General features: G+C 39.3%; 1 protein-coding gene across 1 annotated transcript in view; it reads left to right on the plus strand.

Annotated features, from left to right (window-relative positions):
- LOC101852313 (carbonyl reductase [NADPH] 1) overlaps nt 1–10,905 on the plus strand; it is an 18,233-nt gene that overhangs the window by 675 nt on the left and 6,653 nt on the right. The window contains exons 2-5 of the mRNA XM_005095513.3: nt 7,077–7,144; nt 7,973–8,054; nt 9,860–10,038; nt 10,736–10,848. Coding sequence (XP_005095570.1) covers nt 7,124–7,144; nt 7,973–8,054; nt 9,860–10,038; nt 10,736–10,848 — 395 coding nt within the window. The 5' untranslated portion in view covers nt 7,077–7,123. The remainder of the gene's footprint in view (nt 1–7,076; nt 7,145–7,972; nt 8,055–9,859; nt 10,039–10,735; nt 10,849–10,905) is intronic.

Raw genomic sequence — 10,905 nt, forward strand, 5'->3', positions numbered from 1 at the left:
TTCTTCTTCTTCTTCTTCTTCTTCTTCTTCTTCTTCTTCTTCTTCTTCTTCTTTTTCTATAATTGACATCGTGAAATGAATCTTATCACTTTTAAGCATCATCAAAGTGTTTCCTTCGTGTATATAGTGAGGCTCTTGGAAATAGTCTACTCCTGAACCTTATTTCAAAATCGTCTTCATTCTCTATGAGTGAAAGGTTTGATTCTCATTACAGCAATACATCGGTTTTGGTACGAAACTCTCTCTCACACACACACACACACACACACACACACACACACACACACACACACACACACACACACACACACACATCATAACAACAGTGGGAGAGAACAAACTTTGTTTTTAAATCCAGTCTTTTCTCCAGTTAGGCCCCTTTTAAAACTTGAAAATTCAGACGAAATGTAACATATCTGATCTGGCTGTATTCGATACTGTAGGCGATTGCACCAAGATAACTACTGTAACAAAAAAATGAAGTAGCCTATAATACTATATTCGCTGTTCCCTGGCGCAGCCGAAAAAGCTCTCGAGCCGCCTTTCTGCTGTCATCTCGAAGTGTGAAATGACATGACTAAAAAATGACGCAGCATTTCTAAGTTCCACATAGCCATCAGGTATCATAGTGAAATTTGACGGTCGATCCGATAGACTTCCGAGGCCTAAATATTGTGCACCCCACACACCCTCTTTCCACATCAGTTTTAAAAATGCAAAATAAACCAACATTATAATAGACACATTTCACTTATAGACACATTTCACTTAGCCCAGTTTCCTCTTGTGGCTGATTGACTTTGACTTTGATCTCGTAGGGCCTACATAAATAATCCATGAGGTACCATAAAGAATTTCATAAATGGTTTCGACGGGCTTCAACATTAAGCAGTACCCTTCTTGGGGGTGTGTCCCCAGAAAGATAGTCGAGCTCTTAGGCCTACATTTTGTGAGAACAACCCAAGTTCTCCTTTATGACCAAACGTACGTCAACGAGTGACCTCTGAACCTTGGCCCGACTTACTTACCCGAGTCCGCAAAAATGCCAACAAACGGGCGGAGGACTCATGACTCAGTTGTCAGTATTCAGTAGGCTTACAGCGGACTCTAGTACGCTATGCTCAGTACGTACAGCCCAAGGAGTTTAGAACTAAATCTACTTTTAATCTCCTTGGTACAGCCGCTAACCGGTCAGGAAAGTATTGTATTTGGCTGTCTTAGGCATTCGACCCATTTCATTATTATTGATCTATTCTTTGAGGCTAGTTGATTTATCATGTATTTCTTCAAGGCAGAGTCAAGGGACTCGGATGTTTTGAAATCTCTTTCTTCTAGTCCAGCTGAGGTTTCGATTTGAAATGTTCAGCTTTACCCAATAAAGTTATAAAGTAAACACTATCGCCACTGCCACTGAAAAGAATAGAGAGTACACGATACATACGGCGGTGCCCAATAGTGCCCATTTTGGCGTTGACCTCAGTCTGTGTTGAATAGTTCAGGGATCACAGTTTTCCGCGGATCTGCGATTTTCCGGGGTTGTGAGAACTTCCCAAAATCCGCGCCGGCGGTCGTAACACCCCGGCCTTAATTAGGTCTTGCCGCGGTAGGCGTTGAGTAGCCCGGAGGTTATAATGAAAGCAAACACCCCCACCCCCCCTCCCCGAAATGTGAATGCTTCATCAGCTGCTATAGCCTAGTACAAGCAGCTATGAAAAGGAGCAAGAGAACCCACCTCTCTGACCACGACACCACCATGAGGGACAAGCACAGAGAAGTTAAAAAATAAACTTTCAACACAGATAGGCTGTAACTGAGAATTCCCTCAGGCCACTCAGGGTATCATCTTAACAAGAGGTTTCATTTTTGAAGTAGCTTTTGACAGTTGTTATACCCATTTAGGAAATTCTTTGGTACCCCATGGATTACGAGATCGAAGTCAAAATCAATCAGGCACAAGAGGAAAGAAAGTGAATGCGTTTAAAAAAATTGATTTGGAGAGAGAGAGAGATAGATATATAGATAGATAGATAGATAGATAGAGAGAGAGAGAGAGAGAGAGAGAGAGAGAGAGAGAGAGAGAGAGAGAGACAGAGAGACAGAGAGACAGAGAGACAGAGAGACAGAGAGAAAAAAAAGGGAGGGGGATGCATAATATTTACGGAAGTCGATCGGATCGATCGTCAAAAAAACTTCAATGTGATCCCTGATGGCTATATGTGGAACTTAGAAATGCTGCGTCATTCAGTCATGTCTTTTTACACTTGGAGATAACAGCAGCGACGTGACAACAGCAAGACGGCTCGAGTGTTTTTTTCTTTCCTACGGTAGTCTAGGGAAATATCCTAGTCTATAAATAACCCCACCTTTTTGCGCTCCCCGAAATTTTGTTACAGTTACACGATGTAGGCCTATGGGCAGATCTACTCTATATCTTATACTTTTTGTTAAGACACAGCGTTTTCTCATTCCTAAAATAAGGCAAAATATTCTTTGCACGTCTTTTTTTTTTGCATTTACAGAAATTCTTTTATAATTTTATTTTCGCCATTAGGTTTAGTGTTCAGGGAAAAAAGGTAAGTAGTTCTATTTGTAATAATAATATTAAGTTTTATCAAAAATTATGTAGTGTTTTTTAATTTTTTTTTTTAAAGTCAGAATTCAGAGTATTGGTTAATTCGTGAACTCATCATGCATGTCCACCTCGCTTGTTGACCTGTTGAGATGAGACTTCAGTGATTGTGACACATTTATTTTTGATAATGTATAACGTATGAAAAAATCCAGGCCTTCATGTTGACATCTTTATACTTCCCTTGGACCAATTAATTGGTAATATTGATAGTTTATGTGCGCTTCATATCAGGGTCAAATAGTTCTATCAACTCATACGCAGAAAAGCAAAGAAATTTGCAGAAGAAAAAGAAGTTTCAAACAGTAGATCATTTGATACACCATCCCGTCCCCCACCAGATTTGATTTAGTCTAGCTATGCGATATACACAGATGAATTGATTTGAACGCATGTCTGCACCCCCCCCCCCCCCCGCCCTCCCGCCCCTCGCCCGCCCACATTTTTCCTAAAAATAAAAGTGCGTTGGGCTCAACCTGTGTATTGAATAGCCATGTGGAACTTTAGAAATGCTGCGTCACTCACACATCGAGATAACAGCGGCGACAGCAACAAGACGGGGTGGGTTTTTTTCCCGATATGAGTTCCGCCGAGGACCGGCCGACAACTATATATAAAACCTTTGCTAAAACCCTTACTCTTGTATTGTATAGTTTGCCAGTTTGCTTAGAGGACCTTAATAATTATTGTCACGGTAAGTGCCGACCCTCTGCGGAACTCATACCATTTTTCTTTTCGTTCCTGTGGTATAGGGATAATCCTATAGTGCTGTCAAAAATTCGAAGCGCAACTTATTGTTAGATATTTCTTCAACTATCAAACATAAACTCTCCAGCTTTTGCTCAATGACTCGTATCAATTTGTCTTAACAGATCAATATTTTTGTGCAGACCTGTTAGCTATATTCTAGAAATAATAAATGCTAAAAACAAATCCTAGTGGGTGGTTTCTACCGATTTTAAAATGTTTACAGCAGGGACGATATTGCTTTTAAAAGCAAGTCCGTCATTTTTTTAAAAATCATAAGATTATCTTTATTGAACGCATGTTTTGAGAAGTTTTAATGCCAAAAAGTACTCACTAATAATTTAATTTCTAGTAACATGTTTTGCCACTAAAAAGTGTCATTGGTGAGCTTTGACGTAGGCCACATGCGTATACAAAAAGTGTGCGAGAAGCGGTAAGTGCTGTTAACAATTCTATTTTCCGCATGAAGGAGGCTTGTAGTATTTTATACAAATTTATAAAGAAAAGGTTTTTAATCTAGCCTCAATTATTGAGGAAAAATAAGCTGAAGTTAAGACAAACTGCTGCGCAAAATGTGGGGGGAATCACTCGTTATAAAGATATTAAAATTGAGGATAAGTTGCACCACACATTTTTGACCGCACTATTGTTAATTACCCCTGTGCCTTTTTGCACTCACCGAAATTCTGTTACACAATGTAGGCCTATAATTATGGGTTTTATACTTTTGTTAAGACGGAACGTTTTCTCATTCCCAAGATGGTGCAAAATATTATTTTCATGCCTTTTGCATACAGACATTCTTTTACTTTATAATTTTCTTTACGCCATTAAGTGTTATTAAGTTATAAGAGTTCCGGAAGAAAGCCAGTAGTTGTAATATTATTATGGTTTATCAAGCATTCTGTTGTGTTATTTTACAAGTCAGAATTCAGAGTAGGCTATTGGTTAAAATGTGAACTCATCGTGCATGTCCACCTCATTTGTTGACTTGTTAAGGTGAGAGTTCAGTAAATTGTGCCACTGTAATTTTTCGTTCTATCTTATATATAGCCTATAAAATATGTTTTAAAAAAGTAGGCCTTCATCATGTTGATATCTTCATACTGCGCTGGATAATTTTATCTGGTATTTGATAGTTTATGGGCCCCCAGCCTAAGGGGAACATGGTTTTATCAACTCATAAAGCAGAGCCACTTTTCCAGTGTTTTCATCTCACAAAATATAATGTAGTTGCATACAGTAGATCGTTTGATAGGTCTACAACATTTCTTCCACCAATTTTTAGTCTATCTAGGTGATATAAGGTATAGAGAGGAATTGTACAGGGTGGTAAAAACAACAGAAAAAAAACAACAACCCAAAAACAAAAACAAAAACTAAACAAAACAAAACAAACTGTACAAATTTTTTTGTTAATATTTTCCTCCACACTAAAGTTTTGCGTTTCAAATTTGTGCACAACATTTGAAAGTCAAAAGAAATTTGTCGGATATTAATTTTACATAAATCCACGGAATAGTTTTGCTCTACAAAGCACGTAAAAAAACAACCCATTTTCAGCTATGTCCCCATTTTTGTAGCATAACACACTATTTCGCATTAGGCCTACCACTCAAAATCCAAACGTTTGCGACGTATTGCAAGCTACAGTAGTCTAACAGGCCACAGAAGTTTGCAGATAGTTTTTCTCAAGCTTCCTTTGCCTGCTGAGATCATGGTTAAGATAAGTAAAGAGCAGAGAGCTTTTTGTATCGAACATTTCCTCATCACCAACTCATTTCGTAAGTTCCGCACAATTAAAGGTACGGAAAGATTGTTAAAGTGCCCTTATAAGGCCTTCTTTGATGTCAAGGGTGGAAATGGTCTATCACGGACCTGTAGAGAATCAGACCTAAAAAAATTCCCAGACAAAACAACCACTTCAGGTCAAACACACATACAGCTCGCACCCTTTTAAAAGCCACCAGGGTGCAGAATTCAGTAGATGAGCCCCATGAGACGTCTGTCCGTAGACGATGTCTGCAGCAATGACTTTCCTACATCTCAACGGTCCGAATTTTCAAGGCAGATCTTCATCTATGACTATTTCATTTTCCCGTTCGCGAAGCTATCAGAGGATAGCAATGTGTTCATGATTTCTCGTTCGTTTTGAAAAGCGTGAACATTTCCTCTAGGACATTTATTATTTTAGTTCCATGGCAAAGCCCTTATTCCCCTTTCAGGTTACATCAACTCCACAAATGCAGTATGTTTGGGCAACCTCACCCCCCCCCCCCCCCGCCATTGTCTCTAGAAACAACTCCATACTGTAAGGTGCACAGTGTGTGTGGCTCTGAGTACTCATGGTTGAGTGGATGGTGTTTGGCCACCCCCTGATGAGTACTCATGGTTGAGTGGATCCATGTGTTTGGCCACCCCTGAATATTACAAACGACGCGTTGAAATGTGTCAAGTCCAAAGGAGGACATAAAATAATAATAATAATAATAATAATAATAATGATAATAATAATAATAATGATAATAATAATAATAATAATAATAATAATAATAATAATAATAATAATAATAATAATAATAATAATAATAATAAATTGCATTTATATAGCGCATTTCCACAAAGAAGTGCTCAATGCGCTGTACAATAATACAAAGAACGTATGCAGTGCACAGCTCTTATAGTAATCCTTTCTCTCTCTCTCTCTCTCTCTCTCTCTCTCTCTCTCTCTCTCTCTCTCTCTCTCTCTCTCTCTCTCTATCTATCTATCTATCTCTTTCCCTCTGTCTCCCTCACCCTCTCTCTCTATCCCTCTCTTCTCTCCAGTACATCCTTGAGTAAAGACAATCCCACAAACTTACCCAAATATTCTCATACACATTGATGACATCACACAGTCATAAATTCTTACAGTCTTACAGAACAAAACAGCATGAATAGCCAATACTGAGAGAACATAATAATATTTATATTGGGAATGTCGGAAATTACAGATTGAAGCTGGACTGAAACAAATGCGTTTTAAGAGCTAATTTGAATTTTGTTAAAGTGGTAGACTCCCGTAGATGAGCTGGCAAAGCGTTCCACAGGAGGGGGCGTGGTGGAAAAATCTCTCCCTCCGAGTCTCTTGATTTTTGCTTTGGACAGGTCTTAAAAGTCTTTTCTTCGCCGATCTTAAAGGTCGAGATGGTATATATTCGATGACCATGTCACAAAGATATGACCATTTTCGAAAAAAAAGTTTCTTCTCAGTGAATTATATGACCATTTTCGAAAAAAAAGTTTCTTCTCAGTGAATTATATGTCAAACACATTCCTTTTGAATGAATTATATCTGTTCCAAATTACAACATTCTAGTAAAGTTTTGTGTGATATATTTAGAAAAAAAAAGTAGTACAGTTTTTTTAAAATCACCCTGTATTGAAAATATTATTATATCTGCACCCCCACCCCCTCCCCCTTTCTTGCGCCACCCCATGAAAACCAACTAGAAGCAAACAAGTATCCCCCCCCCCCAAACCATCTGCTCCTGTTGTAGGAAAGTAAAGGGGAGGATTTGGGGTGGGGGTGGGGGGGGATTAAAGTATCACAAATATCTGTTTCAGGAATGACCAGGTATATAAAATGATCATACCTGTCTGACTGTTGCACTGCGTTAATAACGTGCTTATTTTTATTCTTCTATTTATTTTCCACCAGTTTGCACAGAGCAGTGAGCTGATTTAATACGTACAAAAGGCGAGAAAATGGCAAGGCGAGTGGCTGTGGTAAGTTCTTTCTTCATCTCTGTTCTTCTTGTGTCTTTATCGTAGCTGTGACTTCCCTTGATTGATAGGCCTACTGAAATACGGTTCGCAATTGGTCGCTTCTAAGAAGGACAAGCGGGCTAACCTAGATTTCGGGGGGTTTCGAGAAATATTGACCTACACCAAAAGTGGGCTTTGCCCTACCTATAGGAGAAGTTTGGTTTCATTGGTGTAGTTTGAATATAGAGAAAACTCTCCTTGTCTTCTATTAAAGAAACTGAGCAAGGAGCGAAAACTCTACCTTCGATTTTCTCAAAACAGCATTTTCGGGATAGCCCCCTCGCACTTAAAAGCGACCAATCGCTATTATAGTGCTCATATTTACCCCCCACCCAAAAAAAAGCAAAAAAAAAAGCAACCTATACGTAAGTTACCTGTCAGTGTTTTGAGTTGCCTTATTTGCCCACTAATGAGGGGAACATAATTATCAGTTCTCGAAGGTGTTGCGTTTTACTTTCCCTAGAGAAGAGAAAAACCACATTGAGATGTCTGCTCCAAGAAATGGCAGGCTACAACATAACTTGACTACAGTTTAATCAAATTTTAATGGTCTGTGCTGATGAATCGAGTCTACCAGAAGTTTACAGAAATTTGGTTATAAATCAAATCATAGTTTGAGCTTGTTGTTAACAATCAATATATAAAGTATTCCAAAGAGGTTAACTCCTATGATTTGGTATATTCTGGCGTATTTCTTCTTCTTCTTCCTCGTTCTCGATGGCGTATTTAATTTTTCATGAGATAAATTGTTATGAAGTTTTTGTTTGTTCTAATCACTTCCCTTTGCAGGTGACTGGCTCCAACAAAGGGGTTGGCTTTGGCATTGTCAGAGCTTTGTGCCAGAAGTTTGACGGTGATGTCATTTTGACAGGTAACTCCTTCTGAAAACTCGTGTGTGTGTGTGTGTGTGTGTGTGTGTGTGTGTGTGTGTGTGTGTGTGTGTGAAAGAGAGAGAGAGAGAGAGAGAGAGAGAGAGAGAGAGAGAGAGAGAGAGAGAGAGAGAGAGAGAGAGAGAGAGAGAGAGAAAGAGGGGGACTTGAATCTCATACAGCGAATGGCGTCTAGCTGAAGGATTGTAATAGAAACTTTGTGGTGGAATCTGTCCTTAAAGCCTTTGTGTTCATTAATTGTTATTTGATGGTGATATCATTTTGACAGGTAACTCCCTCTAAAAACTTGAATCTCATACATAAAATGATGCTTAGCTGAAGGATTATAATAGGATCTTTGTGGCGGAATATGTCCTTATAGCCTTTGTGTTAATTAATTGTTGTTTGACATGGCATCTAGCTTCTTCTCAGTAAGAATGTAGTTTACATTTAGCTCTGCTGATTAGACTGGATCGTTATTCAGAGACTATTGGCTTGTTCTGAGCCGAACTCTTATGCCTTCTTTGTACAAATAGGCTGGGTGTGTGAGTTCTGCAAGAGAGGTTATGTTTTCAATGAAGAAGAAAAATAATGTAGATGATCTGATCTACAAGTTTAAACTCTCTTTAAATAAAGAATTGTTCAAATGTGAAGGGGGGTTTGGCCTGTAGCAATATGTTTAATACTATGAACATTAAACATGTAACCATAAAAAGGGGCAGTTATAAAACAGGAAGGTGATTCCAGCAAATAGCCTTGCTATCAACTGGAAAGGTACCCCCCCCCCCCCCAACCCCATGTGCCTAGTTATTGAGTCATTGTCTTCTTTTCCTGGTCTTGTTATCTTTTTCAACAACTTCCAGACTTATGTTCTCGTTGGTTGTGTGCATGGGTGAGTGCAGAATAGGACCTTTGTAATACTGTTGTCACTGTATGCGACTTGGGCAAATAAAAAATACCCTGAAAAGCTGCCCCCCAACAAAATCATAGTAAATGTGTAAAGCTTATTCCCCCCCCCCCCGAAAACCCCCCAAACAAAACAACTTACAGACTTTGAGCCCTTGTTATTTCTTGAAAATGTCCAGGTGTGATGTGGGTGGACAGTCTGAGGGTCCATTCTTCAACGCCAATCTTCATCTGTATCACTTCTCTGTCCTGCTTGCAGCGCAGTATCTATTTGGAGACGTCTCCGATGGAGATAGACCAATCAAATTACTTTGTTTGTACCTCTTGACTCTAGACCAAATAAAAAGTCTGGGGGTTACACATGCTCCCCTGTTTTCACCCATAATTTGATATTTTACATTTAAGTTTGAAATTTTCTTGAAAATAATTGATTTGCGACAGTTTTAGCGGCTATATGTGTGATCTGCAGCAAATAATACGTAGTTTGACACCCTAAAGCAGTGCATCTGTGGGCAGGAGTGCGACTCTGAATAGTTCCTGGGTGCTCGCCGGAGAGGTCTCCGAATATCTTCTGTCGCTTGCAGAGCAGGTGATAAATTGAATAGGTAATGATCATAGAGACATGTACAGACGAAATAATTATTGGCTATGACGGCCACTCATTGTTGAGGATAAAAGTGGCTGTCTTAGACATATTATGGGTCGACATTTTCACAAGTCGTTATAATATTTTTTAAAAAGAACGTAAGGGTGGGAATGGAAAGCGGCCATTTGTGCAGGTGATTGTCTTATACAGGTGGCTGTTGGAGCAGGTTCGACTGTATTCAAAAAGGGAAGAAGTTTGAGCGAAAACATTTTCTTTACCTTTGCCACTAATATAGGTCTATACATGTGTTCTCAGCTCGGGACGAAGGGCGTGGGAAACAGGCGGTGGATGCTCTCAAACAGGAACGGCTCAGTCCGCTGTTCCATCAACTGGACATCACTGACCATAACAGTGTCGTCCGACTACGTGACTTTCTCAAAGAAAAGTACGGAGGTCTAGATGTGCTTGTCAACAATGCAGCCATTTCTTACACGGTGAGGGGAGGTCAATGTTTTCTTCTTCTTCAGCTACTGTACTAAAGATACGTCTTAAAATGCGGGTGGTTGGTGGGTGCTCTGGTGTGGTTTGCTCCTTCTTTCTTGTCATTCATCTATCGTCCTGTCATTCCTCTATCGTCCTTATCTCCCCTTTTTCTTTTTTTTGTGTTTGTTACTCTCTTGTAACACCTCTAATTTTTTCAGCACTTATAAGACCTTACCATGTTGCAAGTGCTGTAAAACACTTACGAGAACACCCCTCCCCCCAAAAAACAAACAAACAAACAAACAAACAAACAAACAAACAAACAAAACAAGCCACTTCTTAAATTTGTTGCCATTGCTGCCAGTTTTGTTTGAAGAATGTAAACGTACTTAGAGCAGCACAGCAGAAAATTGGAAATGATAGATAAAATATTTGTTCTGCTTCGGAAACAGACTCAAATCTTTTTCATGCTAAACCGAGAAGGTATACAGCTACAGACAGCACAAGATCTTGTCAGTTTGTTAGTATTTTAACGCTTAATTAGTGGCTTGCATTTTATGCTTCTGGAGAACCCAAGAATGTTACGAAGTGTTCGAGGGTCTGCTGGGGGTAATAATGTAGATGGTGAAGTGCATTGACCTCGCTGTTCAGTGGGGATATGTGATGTACAAATACTATTTATCATTATTTATTACTTTCTGACTTCAGGGTTCATCCACGGCACCAGTTTCAGAGCAAGCTAAAGTCACGCTGAAGACCAACTTTGATGCTACCCTCGATGTCTGTGAAGTGCTGTTTCCTCTATTGCGACCTCATGCTCGGTAATGACATCTGGTTTGGTTGATGGGTTGGAAATCATAATAGTGTACTCCCCCCTC

This window comes from Aplysia californica, unplaced genomic scaffold, assembly GCF_000002075.1.
Source record: "Aplysia californica isolate F4 #8 unplaced genomic scaffold, AplCal3.0 scaffold00105, whole genome shotgun sequence".
Classification (NCBI taxonomy): domain Eukaryota; kingdom Metazoa; phylum Mollusca; class Gastropoda; order Aplysiida; family Aplysiidae; genus Aplysia; species Aplysia californica.